The sequence below is a fragment of the Bos grunniens genome, chromosome X (genome assembly GCF_055505025.1).
Source record: "Bos grunniens cultivar Pamir isolate PY7600 chromosome X, Bosgru_T2T1.0, whole genome shotgun sequence".
Classification (NCBI taxonomy): Eukaryota; Metazoa; Chordata; class Mammalia; order Artiodactyla; family Bovidae; genus Bos; species Bos grunniens.
The window spans coordinates 132,671,982-132,697,723 of record NC_141194.1 but is presented as its reverse complement, the minus strand read 5'-3'; the positions used below and the strand labels follow the sequence as shown (position 1 = coordinate 132,697,723).

Genomic DNA, 25,742 nt, shown 5'->3' with positions numbered 1-25,742 from the left:
CAGCACAGAAGCAGACACAGGGAAGCTGGAGTGATTGGACACAAAATTGCCTAATTATATCGCTAAGGTATAAATTTAGCCTATACCCTCTATCACTGAATCAGTCTTAAAGTCTAAAAGCTTTAAAAAAAAGTCAGGAACACTTACTGGGCCCTGAGGCAAAAGGCTGGTACTCGCCTCTTGAGTACTGGGGGGTCGACTTCCACTTTCCTCCAGTGGCAAAATACCCCTTCGATCCAGCACACTGAAGGAGATAGCAGAGTTAACAAAACACTTCACATCCACCTGTACATCCACCCACATCTGCTTGCTGTGTGTGCTGGAAAACACAAATCTGCCCTTTGGCAGTCTAGCCTGATCCAAGCACGCACCTCCTGCCTTCCATTCACTTTTTTCTTCCACAAATCATGGAATACCACATTAACAAAGGAATAAACAGATGAAATAAGAATGAAAGGTCATCCCTTCAAAACAACCAGCCTGTGGTCTACGGTTCATGTAAATATGGCACCCAGGGACAATCCCTGGGAAGCCTTCTTTTGACACCAAGAGGCCATGTTCAGAAGAACGCATCAGACCAGGTGACAGGATTGGGTCTAACTGCTTGTCCCAAGAGTTCCAGAACCTTCCAGTCCTTTGAGTACCTGGGGGGCAAGGGGCCACACAGCACTTCACAGCAGTTCTTCACAATGTTGCCATGGCTATAGGGATTCTGGACACGATTCTTCCCTGTCCATGAGCCTTTGATCTGCAAGACAAAAGCCAAGGCTTACATTAAACATTATGTTGAAGAACTACATAGAGAATGGGAAGATGGAAAAGTTCTAGAGATGGATGGTGGCAATGGTTGCACAACAATGTCAATGTACTAATGCCAATTAATTGTACACTTAAAAATGGTTTAAGATGGTGCATTTTATGCTATATGTCTTTTACCACAATAGAAAAAAAATATATGCATAGCCATGGAAAAATATTCACAATAGAGTTGAAAATGTAGATACCTGAGTGTTATATATTATTTCCATTTAAAAATACATAATATTCATGTCAATGTATGGCAAAACCACTACAATATTGTAAAGTAATTAGCCTCCAATTAAAATAAATAAATTTATTTAAAAAAAGAAAAAAAAATCCAGACTGGAAAAAAACATAATATACTCACATAAACAAACATGGGAACAAGTCTAGACAAGTCTAGAAGACTATAGACCATACCATAACAATGGTGAGGCCTAGGAGGTAAAATTAGGAGAAGGCAATGGCACCCCACTCCAGTACTCTTGCCTGGAAAATCCCATGGACAGAAGAGCCTGGTAGGCTGCAGTCCATGGGGTCGCTAAGAGTCGGACACGACTGAGCAACTTCACTTTCACTTTTCACTTTCATGCATTGGAGAAGGAAATGGCAACCCACTCCAGTGTTCTTGCCTGGAGAATCCCAGGGACAGAGGAGCCTGGTGGGCTGCCGTCTATGGGGTCGCACAGAGTCAGACACGACTGAAGCAACTTAGCAGCAGCAGGAGGTAAAATTACAGGGACTTATTAGCTATTTTTTGTTTATCTGTAGTTTCTGATTTTCTACAGTAAATATGGATTAATCAGTAACTTTTTAAAAGCAAGGATGTAATTCAATGCAACTATCCCTCTCCATTCCAAACCCAGTTAGTTAACTTTTAAGGACGTATGAACGTTTGAAGACCTTGTGCCCACCCAACCATTCAACCTCTTCTTCCTCATTCCCTATAGGCATTCAGCTCCAAACAAAGCAGTCTGCTTGTTCTTCTACACACCTGGTTTAACCATCTCCCACACCTGGCTTCTGCCTGCCTCAACCTCCCAGGCCCTGGAGACAGTTCTCTAGCAGGTAATTAGAGAATAGGCTTTTGGTACAAGCATATGTGATGAGGAGAGGAAAAGCTGACTCACGTCTTCATTGGTTGTCTGGTTGAGGGCCACAAGGAAAGTGTGGAATCCAGTCAGTCCCACGACGGACCAGAGCGTGAAGAAGCAAATGAGTACTTCTAGAACAGTGAGGTGCTGTTAAGGAATGTTGAAGAAGCCACACCAGGGGACTTAATGCCTTGGCCCATGCTCATGGCACCAATAACACCATCTTTAGCCCTTGGAACATACATCACAAATATATATCCATTTATAACAATGGATGAATTCTAAACTCACTGGCTCTATCCCTCACGAAAAGTAACAGACTCCTGTTTATACACTACAAGGAGCTCTCTAACAGATTTAGTGTATTTAGACGTTTGTCTGTTTATTCATCATTGGCTCTTTGAAAGGGACATTTAGGAGGGGTCCAAAGCAAAACAATGATGGTCATCTCTGCCACTGGAAAACAAACTCTATAAACAAAAAAATTGGTGGGAAAAAAACCAGAATGTGATTTCTAGAAATCCCAATTGAATCTCCTTCTCAGAAATGTAACTGCTGTACAAAATAAGCCTTAGCTGTAACAGGAAGGTGGGACTTCTAGTGACACAAGAGGTCTATTGAGAGCAAAGTACAGCCCACTAGAGAAGGCACAGCTGAGCCTGGGATCAGAAGGACTTGGGAGGGAAGCAGTGGAGACAAGGGTGAAAAAAGACCTCCCTTTAAGCCCCAGCCATTTTCCATTCTGGTTGCTACCACTAAGACTACATTTTTCAATTTTAGACATTGGCACTCTCTGACGTCTGAAAAATGAGATGGTGGAGAACTGCAGACAGAAAGCACGCTGAAAAGTAGTTTAAGAGGGCTGCACAGGGACCTACTGCCAGGGGAGGATATGTTCCAGGAGTTTCTTTCAATGTCTCCAGGAAGCCAATTTTCAAGGATTCTGTGAAATTGGGAGGAGGAGTAGAAAGAAAGATTAGTAACTTCAGTAAAAAATACCCACATACTCTAGTGCCTACTCACCTTCTTCCCTCCCTATCCTTGTTACAAGCTGGCAAGATATAAGCCCTCATTCAGGTAAGGGACTCACCTGCAAGCTGGTGCTTTCTTGACTAAAGGGTTCACCTTTCCAATGCAGGACCCAACACGACTAGAGAGTCAGCCACAAGCCCAGCATCTGGCTCCCCTCCCTTCTCCCTAACCTCCAGCTATGGGCATGGAGGGGGAAAATGCATTCATAGGTGAAAGAAACCAGATATCCAAGAAAAATCCTCTGTTTTCACCAATCTATATCTCTCCACTGTTCAAAACCCAGCTCAGAACTCATCTCTTCCCAGGGAGCTACCCTGAGGAAGACCACTCCTGTAACTTCACATCCTGTCTGTTCTTGGGTTGCTGGATGTGTGGGGGTGTGTGCACGTGCACAAGTGTGTGTTTTCTATCTTCTGAAGCAGACCATGAGCCACTAAAAACATTTCTCTGGTATAACCCCTTCTACCACCTCGCACCAAGCAGGTCTTATGAGGCAGAAGAGAGGACACATACACCAAAAGTACATCCCCAACCTTTGAGATCACCTGGGACATGCCAGGTGCTCTAGGGACAAACCAGTAATTATGGTCCTGATCCCCAGCAGAGGGCCACTGAGAAGGCCGACATGCTCAGTAAATCCTGAGGTTTGGAGCTCTGCTCAGGAGCAGACAGTGGTGCTCACTTCTAACTGGTCCTAAGGTGCCTTTGCAATGGGAAAGTCCCCCCAGGATATGGAACCACTCCCCTAAGCTGTCTTCAAGTCTTCTCCCCCCACCCACCCTTCCACCAACAGACACTGCCCTGTATACTCACTGAGGGCCACATAGACGATGTTGAAGGCGAAGACATAGATCGTGAGGAGGGAGAGAGACAGGATGAAGAGGTAGAAGTAGCGGTAGTTCCTCTTTCCAACACAATTCCCCACCCAGGGGCAGTGATGGTCGAAGCGTTCTGTGGGAGAAAGAGAGAGTCCAGCACCAAAGCCTCCAAGATGAAGCACAACCCTACCATCCACTTCATACCTAATTCCCAGACCCCTAGGATCCTTGTGTACTGCAACTGTAAAAAATACTGGTTTTTACTTTTTGCAATGTTTTCACAGCCATCTCCTTCGATCCCCACAATCACCCTGGAAATTAGGCAAAAGAAGATGTTCTTTTCTCCATTTTACAGATAAGGAAACTGGGATACTGAGGGGTTAAGTGATCTGTCTCACCGTCAGTTAACAGCACAGAGCTTGTTTTTCCAAAGAAAAGTCTTGGTACGTGAGTCTACTAAGTGCAGGAAGAATAAATCGGTATAAATAGCCAAGGAAATTTTGAAAAATGAGTAGTGTGGTTTTTCTTAAACTCCAGTTAGTAAAAAATTATACACCTTCAACAGTGTGGCATAGCTTAATGGAATGGAAATAGCCCAGAAATAGAATAGATGTCTGGGAAAAGCAGTGCTACAAAACCAGTGGTGAAAGGCAGTATCATTCCATAAACAATTGGTTACTTGACTGAAAATAAGGTTCAATCTTTTTTCCTCACACTATTTATCAAAAGTAATTCCAGATGAATTAAAGAGTTAAATGTAAAAACAAAGTGAAACCGTAAAATAACCAAAAATACTAGGTGAACATTTGTCTCCTGAATGGAGAAGGGTTTTCTAAGCATAAAAGTAATGGAAAAAAACACAGATGACAAAGAAATTATTTGACTTCATACACTTTAAAAAATATTTCCTATATGTTAAAAATACTATCAGGAAAATTAAAGAGGAATAAAACCCAACAGGAATATATTTGAATTTTGAAACTTAGTGTATTAAAAGTCCTTATAAATCAATTATTAAATACAAATACTCCTTCAAGAAAATAGTCAAAAAGCAAAACAGTTAATAATACCACATAAACATATATTTACTCTTCTGATTCATTAATAAGCCAGTGCAATACTAATACAACAATAAGAAAGTTTTTGCCTATCAAAATAAGGTTATATAAAATAATATTCAACGCTAGTGAGAACAGGGTAAAATGTATAATATACTGTTTGTGGAACTACAAATTGAGAGAACCTTTCTGGAAAGCAATTTGGGCACATGTATCAAGAGCCTTAATAATGTCCACATCCCTTTGGCAGAATAAATCCATTTTCAGTAATTTTTTACAAGGAAATAGAGAAGGGCACAGAAATTTAGGGTCAATACTTTTTCATTAAATTTTTTATTGTGGTAAAATATATAAAACATACAATTTTCCATTTTAACCAATTTTAAGTGTAAAATTCACTGGCATTAATTACATTTACAGTGTTGTGCAACCATCACAAATACTTATTTCCAAAAATTTTCATCACTCCTAAACAGAAACTCTGTACTCATTAAGTAGTAACTTTCCATTTTCCCCTTCTCCCAGCCCCTGGTAACCTCTAATCTTCTTTCTATCTCTATGAATTTGCTTATTCTAGATATCTCACTTAAGTGGAATCATACAATATATGGCCTTTTGCGTCTGACTTCTCTCACCCAGCATGTTTTCAAGACTCATCCATGTTGTAGCATGTATCAGCACTTCATTCCTCCTTATGACTGAAAAATATTCCATTGTATAGCTATACCACATTTTTGCTTATCTGTTCATTTGTTGAGGGACACTTGGATTGCCTCCATCTTTTGGCTATTGTGAACACTGATGTACAAATATGTTTGAGTTTCTGTTTTTCAGTTCTTTTTGGTATTGCTATGGACAGAATTGTGTCATCTCCCTCCTCCCTAAAATTTATATGTTGAAGCCCTAAGCCCCAATATGACTATATTTGGAGATATGTCCTCTAAGGAGATAACTAAAGTTAAATGAGATCATAAGGGTGGGGCCCTAATCCAATACGACTGGTAGCCTTATAAGAAAAGGAAGTGACACCAGAAGTATGCGAGCACAGAGAAAAGGCCAGATGAGGACACAGCCAGAAGGTGGCCACCTGCAATCCTCACCAGAAATCCACCCAGTTGGCTCTGTGATTTTGGACCACTAACACCCAGCACTATGACGGAATTATTTTCTGTTATTTAAGTTACTCAGTCTGTGGTATTCTGTTATGGCAGCCCAAGCACACTAATACAGGTATATATCCAGGAGTGGAATTGCTGAGCCATATAATTTTAACTTTTTGAAGAACTGCCAAAGTAGTATTCACAGTGGCAGCACCATTTTACAATTCCCACCAGAAAAGTATGAAGGTTCCAATTTCACCACATCCCTAAACTTAATAATTTTGATTAATGTGTTATAATAATGAATGAAATAGGATTGTGAATAATATATACTGATAGCAGATTGCCTAAATAAACTAGAATATAGTCATATGGTAGATTATGCAGTCATTAAAATAACATATTCTGGGACTTCCCTGGCAGTCCAGTGGTAAAGACACTGCCTTCCAATGCAGGGATGTGGGTTCGGTCCCTAGTCGGGGAACTAAGATCCCACAGGCCATGCAGTGAGGTCAAAATAATAACAATAATATATTAAAAAAACATTTATTAAAGATGTAGAAAAATGCTCAGGATATAACATTAAGTTATATACACATTAAGTACATATACAAAGGCAGGACTAAAAACTCTATCATGTATGATCCAATTTTATAAACAAGAGAAAGACTAGAAGGAAATACAACAAAATGGAGAATGAGCTTGGTATTAAGTTTTATTTATACCTGTACTTTCCATCTTTTCTATAATGAATGTGTATTATTTTAATGAATCAAAAAAACCCACAAAGAATAAAATACATCATTTTTAAAGCACAATGAGCTGTGTACTAGTCAAAAAAATAAGTGTTAAGAATGGTGCATCTCCTAGTTAAAGGGTTGCAATATCTTTTCAGAAAAAGGAATGAAGATAGCCTTACTTTAAACAAACCCACCATATAAAAAACATTGGAAAATATATATTTATACAGATATATTTTTATTATATTAAAATCACACTTTTTTCTAATAATACAACTAGTACATGCTCATTGTAGAAAACTTGAAATTTTTTTTCTAATGAGGGAAACAAAATCCCTTATAACCCCACAACCTATAGATAATAGACAATAAGCATTCTGGAGTACTTCCATGCATAATTCTTTATACATACTTATATTTTTTTCAATGGGTAACTGAGATTGCACTATAAATGTAGCCTATCTTCTATTTTATTTCATTCCACTCTCTAGGATGAGCTTTTCCCATAGACAGAAGTCTACTGCATGAATGTCCCACAATTTATTTGACCATCTATCTACTGGTGAACAATAAGGTTCTTTCCAATTTTTCATTATTATAATAATCTGGAGGTAAATATGTGCATACCTAAATCTTTTACCATATCCCTAATTACTTTCTTGGGATAGATCCCTAGAAAGCAAGTTAGTGGCATCACAGAGTATACATGTTCCAAGGCATGAATCTTACTAGGTTGCCTTCCAAAAAGTTCATTCCAATGTATACTCTCACTAGTATAGGATGAAGCATTATCAAGTTTTCCTTGCTGAATTTCTAGATTTAAAAAGATCTTGGTTTAATTTTTTTCTTTGATGTTGAGTAGAGATGAACATTTTTTTCATGTTAACTAAGTAAATGCATTTCCTGTTTTATCTGCTGTCCATATTTCTACTGAAATATTAGGGCTTCTTCTTTAAAAAATCAACTTGCATGAGTTCTTTATGTTTAAGAATATTAATAAGGAGAGGAAATTCTTTCTGAAAACTGTCACATCAGACTTTCTTGAAATATCATGTTTCCTGGTTCACTTAAAATGTTTCAATTTATAAAAATCCTATCTACATATAGCTTTTACCATTTAAAGTAAGATACATCTTCCCACCCTTAAACTAAAAAGAATTGGCTAATAAGAGGAAAGCAATGTACTCAGGCATACTCCATGGCATATACAAAGAATGCTGGAAGAATGCCTATCGATAATATAAGGAACAGCATACATCTGCCTTTCAACAGACGTATTTACTGTCTGTTTTTGATCTTTTCCAGGGCTCAGCATACACTAGGCAGTGATTACAACTAAGTCACATATATATGCAAATAGAAGCACGGACCCCTGTATTATGTACACATACACCTGCCACACTTGAAGCAGAAGCAGAGAAAGAACAAATGAGGATTTTGGAATTAGACCCTTTCCAGCTTCATACGAACCTACACAAAGGTGCTTCATCTGTTTCCTCATCTGTACAATGGGAATAATATATATCTTATGGTGTTTTTATAAGTCTTAAATGAGAGAAAGAGAAAGCACTTAGCACAGTGCCTAATATATATGAGAAATTCAATAAGTGCTAGCAACTTTTTTCTTCTTGGGAACACCACTTCTTATTTAGCCCTTCCTTCCTCGATGCTGCCCTCCAGTGGACTAGGATTCTCCTCCCCCTTTGCAAGGTGGCTTCCACTTGAAACAGATTCAGCAGAGGAAAATTCAGATTTGAAAAACAGGTAAAGTTCATCTCTTCATTTACAAGAGGTTTTTTTTTTTAATTTTTAGACTAGAGGATATTTAAATTATGATCTGATCTACAGAAGTACAGTTGATTTACAACTGTTCAGAAGCTTGTTTCCTATCTGAAGTTTCTTAACTAAATCTAGCTCATTTTCTATCTAAATCTATTTTCCCATCCCCACTGATTTTTCCTGAGAAAAATCACTCTGATCCTCTTCAAGTCAGCCTTTCCCCCAGGCAAAGCCCCTTTAGTTTCACTCACCCACACAGTTGTCACAGATGCTGCAATGAGAGGCCCGGGGAGGCCGGAAGATCTTGCATGTATAACAGTATTTCAGTTTCACAATCTGGTTGTTTATCTGGAAATTCTTGATACGAGGGGGTGGTCGCTGGCCTTGGGGCACCGCACCATTGGTAGCTTCTGTAGATCAGTAAAGACAGTTAATACCACCTCTCCAAGAGCAATGAGAATAATCAAAGGTTCCCTAGGCCCACTATCATCTCCAGACTAGACTCTCAACATCACAAGGGTATCTTTCCAAAACTCCACTGAGTGCCATTCAATTATTTTGTTTACACGTAAAAAAGTGTTTCTTCAAGCTTTTTGGCTGATAACAAAGAAAAACATTCATATAAGAAGAAATAAAAATGGCTAAAAAATATATGAAATGAAAACATTCAACTTTACCTATAACCAAAGAAATAAAAAATTAACACAAAGTTACCATTTCCACTTTCTATATTAACAAATATTAGAAAGAAAAATACCCAGTGTTGGCAAGGATGGGGAGGAGGTACCAGTAAGCAATATGGCAGTGACTACCAAAATTTTAAATGTGTATACTTTTGACCCAGCAATTCAACTTCTAGGAACTTACTAAATTACAAAGAGATGTACAAAAGATGTTAAAGCAGGATATTTGTCACAGAAGTCCCTTTTAATAGTGAAAGACTGAAAATAACCTCAATATCATAGTAGGAGATCGGTTAAGTAAATTATGATACACACATGGGGTGAAATATTATGTAGCCATTTTAAATGATGCGTGCATTTTAAATGATACAGGAAAATGTTCACAACATACTGAAAAATGAAAATGTATGCTAAAAAGAAACAGGTATAAAGGATTTTATCTTGCAAAAGTAAATATATGCATGAAAAAACTGGCAACATTTAGAATCAGAAAAACAATCATTTAAAAATAAGTGATACATGCTTATTGCAAAAAAATTTGAAAAAACAGAAAATACGAATAGGAGATAAGAAAAACCACTGACAATCTCTCAACTCAGGGATATTTATGCATTTTGGTGTATTTCCCTCTATTCAACAGATAAACAAACATTCATAATTTTTTAAATTTGAGATTATATTATAGATACAATTTTATACTTTGTATTTTTCACTTAACATTATACAACAGGCATTTTTTTTCCACAGTTGTTAATTGTTTTTTTCTGAAAACATCATTATCTATATTGTATCATATGCATGTACTGCAATTATTTTAACCAATCCATGTTATCGGGTATTTAAGCTGTCTCTGGAATTTTGCTATTTAAATGATGTGTATGCAAAAACTTAAAACATTAAAGATAAAGCTTGTTCCCTTTGATCTCCACCCTAATCACAATCTCCTCCTTTTCCTCAAGAATATGTTTATGTGTTAAAATTTATTGCTAAATCATAAAGAAAAAAAGGAAAACATGTTGAAGTCTGGGCAGTAATATATTAAGTTGCTGTCATTAAAATAGCTAGGAAAAAGAAAAAAATGATGCATTAAAAATCCTTCTACGATTATTTGAGTACATCCCAGATTTATTTCCTTTAGCTAATCCTGAGAGAAGTGAAATGACTGAGTCAAAGGGTAAGAACCCTTAAAGCCCATGTCACTTATTGCCAAACTGCCTCCCAGACAGATTGTATCAATTTAATGCCCGCCCATCTGTAGCATGTGAGAGTGCTTGTCTCATTGCACCCTTGCTGTGCAGGATAATTCTAAAAACAGATTTTTTTCAATTCACTTTGATTTTAAAAATATCTGCCATATGGAACTTTTTTCCTTTTTTTGCAGAGTGGGGTGGATGCTGTGAAATCAAACAATAACAGTGTGACATAAGTCTTAAAAGAATGGGGAGAGCTATTCATTAGAGGATGATAATAAGTACCAGCACGTCACCTTAACCTTCTTCTGCATGTGCTTTGCATGAAGGCACCTGGGAGATAGTGCATGGCTCACCCTCCCCATGAGGCGGGCTACTATGCAAGGGAGCCACATGTCGTCTTCTCTCCCCTACCCAGCCCCCACCCACAGCATGCCTAGTACAGGGCCAAATGCAAGTTGACAAAAACTTGTTAACATAAACATATGTATGAACTCAAGAATACACTCTACTATTGAGAGAAACGTGCTAAATGCAGAGGTAACAACCTGACAGCTCAAGACTGGGCCCTGGGCCCAGCAATCTGGCAAAACAGAGCTAACCTTGCTAACCGTCTGCTGTGAGAGGAAAGATCACGTCAAAGCACTGCCTTGACCTTCAGTTTCTCCATATGTGAATGGAAAGAGGATGATGAAAGAATAACCCAGAGAGAGCAAAGGCTACACTCACAGCTGTCCCTTCCTATCTTGCTGCTAACTAGCCCAGGTCTTCCCCAACTCCAGCTGTGGCAACAAGCCCCACCTCTGCTTCCTTCCCACAACTCCCACCCTCACTGCGTCCCTAAGTAGTCTGAGCTCAGATGTGCACAAACATGTGTCCCCTTAGCACAACTAAACAGGCTGAAATTTTTTGAAAAGAAATCCACTAGGAAGCAAAATAACCACAGTTAAATAAACAAAAGAAATACAAAAGCTGGAAGCTTTCAAAGCAAGAATATCAAATCAAAACACTGTACATCTTAAACTTACACAATGTCACATGTCAATTATATCTCAATAAAACTGGGGGGAAAAAGAAACCAACTAGAACTGGGAGAAAACATTTCCTTGACAGCAGCATGCATATAAACATTAGGAATAAACTCAGGATGAGAAGTACAGAAATTATATTAAAAATGATAAAAATTGTATCAAAGGGTACAAAATTCAGTCTGAAAATACAGAAAAATATACTATCCTCTTGGAGAGGCATATAATATTTATACAAATATAAATTCTCTCAAAAATAAGATGTAAATGCAATATAATACCTATTAGAACTCTAACATGTTTGTATCTTTCTAATTAAATAAAATAATAATATTATTAATAAAATCCCAACAAACAAGCAACAATAACAAAGCACCTGAAGAAACTAAAGGCTAACCACGGGTCGGTGCTCCACTGGCACAGCTTTACTCTTAGAAGTCCTGGGTCCCTTTCTTCTACTCTACATGACTTGGATGCTGACTCTAGCTGCTTGAGTATCAGACTTGAGAATAACTTAGGCAGGCACCGACTGCTATTGGATCCGGTGGGCTCCCAGTCTCTCGGAGTACTGGCATCAGAGCCTTCTTTTGCCGTGTGAGCTCCTAGGATATCCCCTCCTCGAGTTCTGGAATGTTCTGCTTCAATTCATGAGGGCACCCTGGCTGGCTCCTGGTTAGTACAGCACTTCATCTCTGTCCCAAAGAGCCCCACCCTGAGCTGCAGACTGCACTGTGATGAGCTTGTAACTACTTCCTTTACCATTCCTAGAATTCTCAATGGTTCCTGGTACCATAAGTGTCCTCTTTCATCCTGTGTTTCCCTAAAGCAGGAATTCTTAGTTAGAAACCCATGCAAGTGCTTCAAAAGACCTATGAAGTCCTGAAATTATATCCAGGGACTTCCCTGGTGGTCCAGCAGTTAGGACTCTGAGCTCCCAATGCAGGGGGCCCAGGTTCAATTCCTGGTCAGGGAACTAGATCCTACATGCCGAAAACTAAAAAGATCTTGCACGCCCCAACAAAAATCCCATGTGCCACAACTAAGACCCAGTGCAGCCAAATAAAATAAATAAAAATAAATATTAAAAAATTGTATATGTGTGATGCATATAAAAATATTTTTATGAAGAGGTTTATAGTTTTCATTTAAAAAAATCAAATGAATCGATGACCCTCCAAAAGTTTTTATTTTCTTAATTAAAAAAAAATCCTCTTGGAAACAGTGTAGCAGGACCTTGGTAAGAAATCTTTCCTGAAATGCAACCCAAAAGAGGGAAGAATGAAGTTCACATTCTTTACTGAGTGGTAACAATCTCAGATTCAGGATCCCTGGGGGAAAAGGCTGGAAGTGAGTATTAATCTGCAACTATAACCATGATTCCACTCCCTTACCAATCAAAGCCACTCATTGTACAGCATCTTGCCAGCTGGTCAGAAAACCCACCTATCTCCATTTCTATGAAGGCTGCTTCATCTGGTAGGGCCCGAGGGATGACTCCAGGATCACTGAAGCTGGTCCTCAGCAGGGTAGCCATGGAGAAAAGGAACAGCACGGCAGCGAACACAGGGATGGCAGGAGACAGCTGAACAGCCAGGTAGCGGCATCTGAAGAAAGCAGACAATTGAACACTTAGTTATTCCTACGCAGTACTGACCTCGAATTACTACCAGTGTGTCACTCTGGTCTCCACAACAAAATCACAGTACTTCAAGGGCAGGGACATATTTTTTGCTTTTCTCAAATTACCAAAACCTCCTAACACATGGTTCTGCACATACTAGGAGCTCAACAAATACATCACTGATTGATGCTACCTATAATATACAGGAGACAGTCTAAGGGACCTCCAATACCCCCAAGCCCAGTCCCTTCCATCAGCCTGCTGGGAGCCACATTTCCTATGCACTTCAGCAAAGGCTCATACCTGTTAAGGTCTGGGACGTAACTGAGCCTGGATTGTAAGCACCACAGGTTGCTTTCACTCTGGGAATGTCTAGAGTTTTTCGTACTCACTCATCTGACATTGGGCCTGAGCCCAAGGAGAGGGAAGAAAAGATGAGGACCAGCTATGAAGCAGAGTCCCAGTGTCAAACAGGTGGTGTGTCCAGTGTGTTCAAAGGCCACTGAAAAGCTTCAGAGATGCTGCCTGACTCTGCAACATCCACTTACTCCTCTACCTTCCTCAATTAGCTCAGCCAGTAGGTGACCAGTGACCATAAGCAAGTAAATAAGAAAACTGTATCTCTTTAGCACCCCTTCTCAATATCATATTTCTTCCCTCTGTTCCCTTAACTCACCTGGAAGGCCATTCCTCTCCCTCTCTGGATATCCCAGCTCTACTGGCCTTTCAGATCCAAAGCCATCAATGCATCAATGCCATCACTGTCATCATTACAACCACAATTTATTGAGGACACACCATATGCACTTGGCTCTTCAGACGCACTGTAGCATCTACTTCTCACACTACATCTGTGATAGCTAAAGAATCTGGGATTTAGTGAGGTCTTGCCTCTTCCAAAGGCCTATCCTAAACTGCACTGTTTTTCGCTACGTTGACTTCATCTCTCCCAGTTAAACTTCCGAAGAGCAAGAACTTTGCCTTTTAGGAGTGGGAACGCCTGGGTTTGAGCTCTACCAGCTCATAGTTGTGGTAACTGAGTTAACTTCTGTCTCCTTATCTATGAAATGAAGATGATAATAGTAGTATTTCATAGGGTGGTTGTGTGGCTCAAATGCATGAATATAAATAAAATGCTTAGAACTGCCCTTGACACATAGTAAATGCTAAGTAAATGTCAGCTATTAGCATTATCATCATGGATCTCTATCTCCCTGAGCCTAATACAAGTATGGGAACAAAGAAGCTATCAACAAATACTTGTCCAGTTGAACTGAATATCAAACCAAATAAATGGGAATATGTGATGAGAGTTATCACTGACCTATTTTTTATTCTCCTTCTCCTGATGCATATTTCCTCCTTCAACACAGAAATCTTGTCTTGGAAGCTGACTATAAGTAGATGAACAAGGACCAGAGGGAGAGTGAAGAGAATAAGCTAGGAAAAAGGCTTACCTCATCAGCATGGGGATTAAGCATGCCGCTGTCCACTCGGAGCAGACCTTTAACCCCAGGCTGTACCTTCGCTGCATGTTTGGAACAATCCCCATGAGATCCTTCTCCTGCCTCCCTGCCACACACTCAACTGCATGGCGCGTGGGAACCAACCGTACTGCTTGGCTGAGCAATTTGCCATGAAGGTGAACATACGGAGTGAATTTGCAAATGATTTCTGCGGCTTTTTGTTTGCTTGCCTGCTTGTTTGTTTTTTAACAAAATCCTTGCTCTCAGCTTGCTTTTGTATGATTTTCTTCCTTCTCCTAAAATCCAAGGGTAGGGTCTGGCTAACTGAGTTCAGGGTAATGAAGGTCCTTGCATAGCACGAGCTTGCGGATTACCCTCTTTTCCACTGCTCCCCTTCACTGGTACAGATAATCAAGAAATGAATTCAGAAAAGTCACCTGCACTCATCAGGGACCCAAAAGGACATAGGAGAAACACAAGGCTCCATCTCTGAGACAAGCCAAATGAAATTACCACACTGGCAGAAAATAGCCATCTTCCTCATCACTGCCCATCCCTAAAATCACTCTTGAAAACAAAGAAGTGACATCTCCAGAATTCAGACTGCCCTGGGTGTATCATTGCCAATGAAAAGCCTTAGAAAAATCAGAGCCATCTGATTGGCCACCAAAGGGAGTTTAAAACTGTTTTATTCGAGGGAAAAGATACAGAGAGAGTAGAACACAAACATACACATTAATGATGCCCCCACGCCCTGAAGGACTGAGCTTAACTAAAGTCTCATTTCAACACCTGCTTGTTGACCGGACAAAGGACAACTTAGATTTGAATTACGCTTCACCATCAAGGATAAAGGTCTCTGTAATCTCCACACAGAATATCTTCTGCACCTGCTAAAACAATCCACTCTGTGTGTCAACAAGTACACAACAGGCCCATTGTATTGTTCTTCGGAGACAAGGCTACTGGCAGCCAGTTGTCACTAGTGAGTGGGTGTGGCTGGGAAGGCAGATGTGGGACCAGGAGGCCTTTCTACCCAGAATAAGAGGAAATAAGAAAGCCAGAGGCTAAGACCACTGCAAACTACAACCCATCTGTCTGCCTTTAATATCCACCTGGGTTAGCCTCATAATTGCAGTAAGCTAGCGATTTCTCTTAAATAAGAAGAAGCTATGCAAAGATTTGGTGGTAATTCCCAGTATCAACCTCAAAAGTCAGGAGTATCCTCAAACATCACTAATTTGTCCTAGAGAAAGACTGGATCTATCATCTACAAATATAAACTATCTTTGAAACCCTGTGGTACTTTCTATCTATATTGATATGAATAATGATATCCATACACTTCTTGAAACAGAACTCTCCTTTGTCTTCAGAATACCAGGCAGTTAGAAGTGACTTTTCTCCCTTGTGAATTTTATAAATGCAACTATGTCCCCACCAAATCTCCATTTCTGCCACCTGCAGAGACATCATCACTTTAAGCCATCTTCTTTCAACCTCTTGATCAGCTTCAGGCTTCCACAGCTGGACTACATGACAGGACTCCCACATGTCTCATGGGCCACATGATGGTACTGACCAGCAGTAACCAGCAGTGCCAGGCTGGGCTGGTGTGCCATATCCCATCCCCCATCTCTAGCACACCAGAGTTCATTGGAAGGACAATCATAATGACATAGACTTCAATTCACACAAAAAACTTCAAAAGAGATTCATGAGTGGAAGTGGTAAGAAACCAGACAGTTCCCACGACAGGGCTGCCTCAGACCAGCAGTGTGCACTAGTGTTCTGTGCTCTGATTCTGTCTCCCTACTAGCTTTCTTGCTATGTTTTCTGCTGTTGTTCTTTTATCAGCACAATCAGCCAACAAGTATTTATGGGTCTCACAAATGAAGAACAAGAGAAATGGAACTTAATTTTGTTGGAGAAACATAACTAACATATGAAACAGCTAAATAAGATAAGACCAATAATCAAGTGTACGGATGGTGAGTCAGACTCTAAGGACTGTAAGTGGTCAGAGAAGAGCTCTCTTGGGAATCTGGGGGCTGTTTGAAACTGCTCCCATAGCAGTCATTAAGGGTGGCTTTAAGGAAGCTTGGCACAGCAGGAAGGGCCAAGGATTAGAGCTCCACAATGGCCCTTGAGCCCACATAACAGAAATAAGCCTTTGCTGTAAGTCCTCCCTGACAGGGACCGCCATCTGTCCTTATACATACGTCCTATCTCTGCTGCTGCTGCTGCTGCTGCTAAGTCACTTCAGTCGTGTCCGACTCTGTGCCACCCCATAGACGGCAGCCCACGAGGCTCCCCAGTCCCTGGGATTCTCCAGGCAAGAACAATGGAGTGGGTTGCCATTTCCTTCTCCAATGCATGAAAGTCAAAAGTGAAAGTGAAGTCGCTCAGTCGTGTCCGACTCTTAGCGACCTCATGAACTGCAGCCCACCAGGCTCCTCTGTCCATGGGATTTTCCAGGCAAGAGTGCTGGAGTGGGGTGCCATTGTCTTCTCTGATCCTATCTCTAGAGCATAGTAAACATGTAGAACCACCCATAGGACCAGTTCAACATTCTTGCTGATGACATTCAGAGTTTGCGTGAGGGACAAAGTTTCCATGGACACTAAAAACATAATTTAATATCGGCTTCAAGATTTACTGCTATGTGAAGGTCAGAGTTTTGAAAATGTATAACCCTGTTTTGCTCCAGCAGCAATAGGAAAATTAAACAAACAAGGACATTTTCAATTCTGAGGCAATGAGCCATCCTCTCACTGAGGAAGGCCAAAATCTCTATAGAAGCAAACCTGTTAAGTAGTTCCCAAATTTCAGTTGTAACAATACATTTCACATTTCAATTGTTACAAATATAACCAATTTCAAAAATAACAAGTAACAAATTTCAACTATAATATGTTCCTGATCAAGAACTTAGAACAGTTCCCTGCTATCTATTATATTAAGACTCTACCTCCTCAGGCCAGTATTCTGAGGCCCTCCTTTAACTGGCCTTATCTAATCATCATCATGAGTTCTTTCTTGCCTCTTCCTTTCCATTCCAGACACATCTTCCTCATTACCCTGAATTCATTAGCCTCTTGCTACTGCAAGAGGAGGCATAAAGTGTCTTTTTTGTTGTTAAACACAATACCAGCTCTGGCATCTCTGAGGAGGAAGATTTAAGACTCCTTTCCCTCAATAAGCATCTCAACTATTGTCAGCATGCTTGGGACACCCCTGTCCTTTGTGTTCACTTTTCCCAAAGCAGACGATCATTATACTCAACTAAGACATTCTCAAAAGATGGGAGATACGTTCAGTGGAGACTGACGGTGTGAACCTACCTCACCACCACAAAAGGTAGTAAAGGCTGAAAATACACAGATGAATTCTGAATGACAGAAGCATAAATAATTGGTAAAGGGAAACACATTGTTCAGGAGACATAGCCCAATCCTTCTCCAGGGGACATGCTTTATCAGGAAGTTGAGTTTAGCTAAGTACTGTAAGAGATTGATATCAAAGAGGCAACTATGCCTTTCTAAAACTGTCTTTGGTTGGCAGAGTCACAGAATAGGGCTTGTGCTTATCTGCACAAGACTGAACCTCCACAGGGCAATTCTTCAGAGAATACTCTCTTGATTAGAGATCATGATAAAGTCATTTTTTCTTCTTCCTAATCTCACCTAAGGAATTCAGGGACCTGGACTTTGTCCTATAGACAGGGATACCCCTCCATGTCAGAGTTTGGCCTTGGTCTACCTAGCCCTGTGTCTCCTCAAACCCGGTAACTTTGTTATCAGACTGCCTTTTCCCTTCTGTCTGACATGGGGACACGGTGCCCCTTTCATCACCATCACCCACTAACATGGTAAGGAGCACACATTACCTAATTTTTCTCAGAGCTGTCCTCATCTTGGAAGCAGGGACTAGGAGCAGCAACAGGGGTGATGATCCCTTGTAACTCAAAAGCTTACTCTCTAAGTTCACATTTAAAGGAAGAGGTTCCTTGTTCCTGCAAGGCTACCAGAATGCCATGCTAGAATACAGTCAGTTTTGCACAAACATGTCTTCGTTTTCTAGTGAGTGAAATCGCTCAGTCATGTCCGACTCTTTGCGACCCCATGGACTGTAGGCTACCAGGGTCCTCTGCCCATGGGATCCCCCAGGCAAGAATACTGGAGTGGGTTGCCATTTCCTTCTCCAGGGGATCTTCCCAACCCAGGGATCAAACCTGGGTCTCCAGCATTGCGGGCAGACGCTTTACCATCTGAGCCACTAGGAGCATGAGTTAAGGAGGCCAAGGTAACCCAGAATCCACTAAGGCAACACAAACACTAGCTAGCAAGACTCCAGAATATGCCAGTCCAGCATTTGGCACTATGCATAGCTTGAGTAATCTGCATGTCTTCAGGATTCCGTATTCAAAAGGTAACAATGAGATGAAAGGCAGTGTCGTATAAAGGCATTGGCTGGCTGACTGACCTTGCTGAAATCCATTTCTGTAGACCTGGTTTTGTCACCCGCAAAAGGATGGGCATGGTCTCCAAGGCCCCTTTCAGATCTATCATTCTATGATTCTGTGAGTCAAGACTGCTACATCTTAAGTGCATCCAGAATGTATCAATTCAGCTACATTTATTGATTACATACTCTGCTTAAGGCCAAGTAGAAGGCACTGTGGGGGCCACACACATGCAGAGGATAGTCCCTGACCCTGAAAGAACTCAAACTGTAATATCCACAGAATTAAAGAATATTAAAAATGTCATGTAATTATGTGTTAAATGACTGGTATGTACAATTAGTCCTATGAATGCAGAAATTACTAGAAAAATTTCACGAAGGAAGAGTCAAGAAGGGACTTGAAAAAGAGGTAGAGTCTGAATAGGCTAGAAGTGGGACAATTATTAAGCAGTGCTACAAAGCTTTTTTCAGTTCATCCAATTCAATGACTCCTCTGTACATCAGAAGCACCCAGGAGGGTCAGTCCAACAGGGTTTGATAATGCCTTGATACGATATCCGCTAGATACGGCACAGTGAGGCATAAGCACTGATCACAGCAGTAAATGCCTTCCTACTTCAGGGGTCAAGAGTCACACAATCATTCATGCCACAAGAGACCTTGACCCCAGTAGTGATCTGGTCACACAGTTAAAAGAGAAAGCTAGGAAGCCACTTTCAGAACACAGTGCACTTGGTCTTTTCCCCAAGCTTTATCAGAAAGTTGAATTTGACTAAATACCACAATAGCCTTTCAGTAGTTGGACAGTTCACAGGTTGTCAGTGTCAGTCTGCTATAGTGTCCTGACATTCCTAGCCCAGCTGTTGGCTATGTGTTCATCACACAAGCTGGACAGGGTTTGGGCAGAAAGGATGGAGAATGGTTCATGCGCTTAAAGCTCACATTGCCTAAATACCTCATCCTAAGAATACATTAGGAAATTCCTCTTTTTTTAAACTAGAATACACTTGATTAAAGTATAGCTGATTTATAATGTTGTATTAATTTCTGCTGTACAGCAAAGTGATTCAGTTACATACACATTCTTTTCCATTATGATTAATTCCAGGGTATTGAATACAGTTCCCTGGGCTATACAGTAGGACCCTGTTGTTTATCCATTCTACATATAATAGCTTACATCTGCTAACCCCAACCTCCCACTCCATTTCTTCCCTAACCCCACCCCCCATGGCAACCACAAGTCTTTTCTCTATGTCCCTGAGTCTGTTTCTGTTTTGTAGATAGGTTCATTTGTGTCACATTTTAGAGTCCACATATATAAGGGATAGCATATGGTATTTGTCTTTCTCTTTCTGACTTACTTCACTTAGTATGATAATCTCTACTTGCAAGGAAATTCTTTTTTTAAGCACTGTACAATGTATACTCTGCTTCTAAATTCAAATACATTTACTATAGATACAATAGATACAATTACATTTAAAATACAGCTATCTACTGGTAATCTTCTATCCTCTCCTTTTCTATGTGTGTATTAGAATCTTCCAGACAGACACAAGAGTTATATAGAATTTCAGACTCTCAGAGCTGCAAGAGGCTTAGTGATAATCTAGCCCTATTTCCCATCCTGGGCAGGAATTCACTCTATGACAGCAGCTCTGAGAGATGGCTACCCAGCTTCTTTGGAAACGCTTCTAACAACACAGAGCTAACGAGCACCTGTATGGACCACTTCTTCTCATTTTATGTAGTTAACCTACTGTCTGTTCACTGAAAAATCACAGGACCCTCCTTTGAGAAATCTAAACATGTAAAAGTGAAATCCAAAAATAAAAAGATGTCCACTGACACCACTAACACTGCATGTTTTTCATCAAGGGGCGCCCACACGCCTGACCAGATTTCTCAAGCCATCTGGCCAACCCAGGGCTGTGCCACAGGGGGTTATAAATCACCTCTCACTCATTCCTGCACACCTGCTGCAAGCAGGACTCTGTTACTAAAATGTAGGTCCAGATGTGCCTCAAGATCTGAACTTTCTTCCTCAAGGCCAAAATGCAGCAGCCGGAGAATGTACAGTCTACGCTCCTATACAATTTAAACATGAAAAGAGACAGTCCTTTGTCACTGCTGGTTCAGACACCCTCAACTGCCTGAAGGCAGGGGACTAAACCAGGTGATTTCCTAAGGTCTCTGTAAGTTCTCATACTAGCAAAGGAGCCCATATTCTGCCCCCAAACCCTATCCTCCACCGCGTGGTAGATAGTAAATTATAGACCCCCAAAGAAAAAGGTCCACCAGAAAGAGACTTCATTCCTCAGAGGCAGGCTGGTATCCTCTGTACAGCCTGTCAGTGGCTAGGGTCAAGGCAGCCGCCACCTAGAGTGCCCACGTGTCTGCATTTGACAGACAGATGCATGCATGTGCACACATATATGCAGACATACATACATGCTCACAAACACAGATTCCACCATTCTTAGTAAGAAGGATTCATTGACGGGGCCCTCTCCCCTTTGGTCAGATGGAAACTTCCCCATTCCACTTCTCAGCTAACACTTTTACTTCCTTCTCCCTTCCCCCTTTCCTACTCCCTCACCCAGCCCTACCCTCAAAACTATTTACTGTACCACACACACAGCTGGAACCCAGGGCAGTTTACAAACAACCTCACCCTTCATATCTGAGGGCAAGGTACAAGAAATAACTCGGGGAGAAAAGTCGTCTCACCAGAAAACCCAATGTGCCTCTGTCAAACAGTAACTTGGTTAATTATAAGCTTCATCCCACAGGCAGTTTTCTTCAGAGGCCTTCAGGGCCGAACAGAACACATCCAAATCATACTCTGTCTGGCTCCCAGATACAAAAAGGGCCAAATGCCAGTAGCTCCAAATTTCAAGTTCCCTTGGCCAGTCAAACCAGAGGGTTCCTGGGCCCAGAATTACCAGCTTGCTCAGGGCCTGGAAACAAATCTCATCTCTGTTTTGAATGGTTTCAACCACAAAAATTTAACCCTGAGTTGGGGAGGGGAGAGAGGCAAAAAAAGCTAGTGATTTAGCAGAGGAAGGAGTGAGAATGACAGAAAGCAGATTTCAGCTCTGCACTTCCATAAACAAGCAAGGAAGAAACAAAGCTAACTTGGAGACAAGAGTAAGAAGTGGGGAAATATTTTTTTAAATGTTATGTTACGCCTGCCCGCCTGCACACGCTCACTTGTACCACACAAAGTATACACACACACACTCAGCCATGAAACTCTGACTGGAAAGCAGCTAGGAAGCCATGATCAACCTGTCTAATTTTGCCAAATATTTTACAACTTGGTAGCAGCAGCAGCAGCAAAAAAAGTGCCTTTGACAAAAAAGTCCTCTGACCTTACTTTCCTGGCCCTGTTATAAACTACATCCCTCTCCTTCCCCTGCTGTTACTCAAGCCATTTGCACTTATCCCAAAGTCTGGCAAACCAGCCCCCCAAAAATCACTCTTGATGCACTGGGAAAGCCTGAAGCCATTACAGAAGAAAGACAAAAATGAGCCCCCAAAGATCAGAGTTCATTTTAATTATCCACAAAGGCAAGCCAAGAAGCTCCCTCCTTCATCCCATGGCCACACCCCCTGAGGGGAGTTCCATTTCCAGGTCACTGGAGTGCATGAACTGTAGCAGGTTCATATTAGGTATGGCTCACGGTCTACAAACACATCTCTTGGCTCCTTCAAGGCCTTCCTCATAATAATCCCCAAACCAATTAGCATTGCTCTCATCCCTGGAATGTACCACATTCTCAGCATACCCAGGAGTCATGCCACAGTAGTCAACTGGTCACCTCCCTAGAGCAGTGACCGACACAGATTTTAAACTGCCTCTAGTACTGGCTGTTACATCACAGAAAAAAATAACTCCAAGGCTGGTGTCAGGCACACACAGAATAGAGAGTTGTTTATGTTGAGTGATTTTGACTGAAAGAAAGAGCAACTCACATTTAATAAGCACATATGTGCCACACAGGCAGCTAGACTGTGGCACAGCTGAGGATGGAACCAATCTGCAGGTTCCCAATTCAGTTGGCTTTTCAATTTAACAGCGAGCTGAGAGCTGAGCCCTAAGGAAATAGGACCCAGAATAACAGAATAGGTAAGTATCATGGGGTGGAGTTACGACCACAGGGAGTGCTCCTAGGCTCAGGAGGGGTGGAGAAGAAGCAATCTGTCACTAACCACCTAAGGAGACCACTGAAAAGGGGAGGTGAGTAATGAAGATGAATTCTTTTATTTCCTAAGTGTTCCAGGGGTGGCCCCAAATCAGTGCCATAAAATTGGTTATGAAACGTCTTGGTCTTTTAAGGAGGCACATACAAAGCAATGAATTCAGTTGACATGATCTACAGACACTGCTCAAGAGGACAGTGACAACCTTCCAAGGACTAGCCACAAACTCCCCAGAAAGAAGGTTCTTCCCCTGGGTCCAAAGTAACCATAATCAGGCAATAGTACTCAATGGAAACTCACTCGAAGGCGAAGAAGAGTGTACATGTCCCCAGGATGAGGAAGAGGGTCAAATAGAAGATGCCCTTTTGCCGGGCCATCATGACGCGGCCATCACAGCAGAAGGTGTTCCTGCCTGGGAGTTTCTCCCATTTCCGTGTCACCTTCTTTCTCACCACCATCACAGACATGATTGGAATTCCTGGTCCAAAATGGGTTTGTGATTATAAGAGGGAAGAAACAGAAGCTGAGCCCAGCTTTGAAATCACGTTGTATGCTATTGCTGCCACTGGGTCAAACATCATCAGAAGTCCAATTTCTAGTCCTAAGAAAAACACAAAAAGAAAAAACAAATGAGGCAAGAACAAGAAAATGCAGTTCAATCTTCCTTTCCCAGAGGCAGAACGATGAGTACTGCCTCAAGGGTTGAGAGAAGAAATGGAAGAGTTTATTTCCAATCTGTTTTTGTCCCCTAAAAGAAGAAAAGCTTAAAGGTTCTCAAAAAGAGAAAGACGCTAGTATATCTTAAATACATCCCTTTACTTTCAGGATAATACTGATGATTTGATTATCACAGAACTAGGAACTAGAAGAGGTTTTATAGGTGACAGCCCCAATTACTTTGTTTTGGAAATAAGTAAACTGAAGACTGAAGTGGGGAAATCACTTCTCTGGGTCACAAAGCCATGAAGCTAAGCCAAGAAAACAGGTCTGTTGACTTTCAGTCCAGGGCGCTCTCCACTATACCATACTATTGTAGAATCATCATGAAGAAGACTCTAAAAATAATGGAATTTCTATCCTTAAGGGCCATTCCCTCCCCTCCTCCACTTCTTCACCATCTTTCTTCAATTAGCCACTGGAATCTGAATCACACCAGGGAACAAGTCATCCTTTGGGAGAGCTAGGAGGTTTTGGACACTGTACACAAACCCAGGTTGTATTTACTCAAAACAGATTTCCCCTAATCAAACCCTCCTAACTTCCTGAGGCTGGGAAATGAACCAACTTTGCCGGTCTAGCCTAACATTTGTGGGAATCTTAATGAAACCACATCACAGACCTGTAGGTGAAAGGCTGACTTAAGCCAGAGAGATTCTGATATGGCTGGGAGGAGGAGGGGCCCAACGGGGTGGGGGAGTGGGGGCGGGTGGCAGCAGTTAAGAAAAGTCATAAAGGTGCTTTCTGGGACATTTCAGAAGTACCATCTCCACTTAGCATCCTGAATCCCCAGGCCCAGCCTTTCTCACCACTGTCACCCTTCTCCTCTCAGGTGTGGTGCTGTGGCCTCTATTTACCGATACCGCATGCCTCACGCTGGCAAGAAAGAGGCGGAAACCTGCAGCTCGACTGACTGATGAGAAATAACCAACTGGGCTGGAGAGGGCAACGGTCCAAAGAGAGACTAGGAGCTGAGCAGGGAAAGAAGCTGGAAGGCTTGGGAAAGGGGAGGGGGCATCGGAGGTGCAGAGAACACTTCCTTTGTGTAAAACTAACCTGGACAACAATCTTCTCCTGATAAACCGCCCCAGCGGGAGGAGAGACCAGGAAGGGGAGCCGGGCCTGGGAGAACAAAGATCAAAATCCGTCGAGAACCAGCGACCAGCCCAGCGGCTCGGGGCCCGAGGCCCGAGTCCCGGACGGGCGGCGGGCGCGGCCTCGAGAGGCCCGCCCAGCCTCAGCCACGCCGCCGACCACCGCCCCGGGCAGGATGGGACGCGCGCCACCTCCGCACGCTCGTACACACACACGCCCCGCCACGTGTAGTCACCCCCGGCCAGGGGCTCAGCAATCGCCGAACCGAGAAGGGCAGAGCAGGCTCCGCGCGTCCCGGTGCAGCCGAGGGGGCTGCAACCCACCACGCGGCAGAGCCCCGGAGACCCCCACCCCCACCCACCCCCTTGTTACCTGAACCCCGGAGACCGAACTCGGCCGGGAACCGAAGCCAGGAAGTGCAATGTCCCAGGGGACCGCGTCGGCTGCCAGAGGTGGCAGCGGCTTCTCCCCAGCCTGGAGGCTGCCTCCTCCTGACAAGGGGCCCCAATGGTCGGGGCCCTAAACCAGCTGTGGCAACCGCCCACCGCTGGCCAAATGGAACGCTCCTCACGTCACCAGGTCGTTCCAGTAGTTGCTAGCCCTCTATTGGCTGATCCGCCTCGGCGCCTCCGCCCCTGCCACCCCTGCCCCGAGCTACCATTGGCTGCGCAGAACGCCACTCGACGATGCCTCCGCCCCATTCCCCCACCCATCTCCCGGCTTCGTGCCCACCTGCCAAGCCTTTGCCAGCCTCCCTTTGGGGTCTGAGCACCGATGTGTGAAGTGTCGCTTTCTATTAATATAGTTCCGCAGGGACTGGGATGAAGCTTAGTGTCAATGGGGC

The 25,742-nt window shown here is 42.1% G+C and overlaps 1 protein-coding gene across 2 annotated transcripts in view; it reads right to left on the bottom strand.

The window, feature by feature from the left end:
• Nucleotides 1–25,475, bottom strand: part of ZDHHC9 (zDHHC palmitoyltransferase 9) — a 29,933-nt gene extending 4,458 nt beyond the window's left edge. Inside the window, exons 1-10 of one of the 2 annotated variants that reach the window (XM_086387966.1) lie at nucleotides 25,271–25,475; nucleotides 24,860–24,925; nucleotides 23,387–23,687; nucleotides 12,767–12,927; nucleotides 8,674–8,832; nucleotides 3,741–3,878; nucleotides 2,792–2,838; nucleotides 1,932–2,036; nucleotides 645–748; nucleotides 148–244 (exon numbers count right to left, since the gene is read on the bottom strand). In XM_086387966.1, the coding sequence (XP_086244092.1) occupies nucleotides 148–244; nucleotides 645–748; nucleotides 1,932–2,036; nucleotides 2,792–2,838; nucleotides 3,741–3,878; nucleotides 8,674–8,832; nucleotides 12,767–12,927; nucleotides 23,387–23,553 (978 nt within the window). In that variant the 5' untranslated portion in view covers nucleotides 23,554–23,687; nucleotides 24,860–24,925; nucleotides 25,271–25,475. The remainder of the gene's footprint in view (nucleotides 1–147; nucleotides 245–644; nucleotides 749–1,931; nucleotides 2,037–2,791; nucleotides 2,839–3,740; nucleotides 3,879–8,673; nucleotides 8,833–12,766; nucleotides 12,928–23,386; nucleotides 23,688–24,859; nucleotides 24,926–25,270) is intronic. The other variant, XM_086387967.1, reaches the window with a different exon arrangement.
• Between the last annotated feature and the right edge of the window lie 267 nt (nucleotides 25,476–25,742).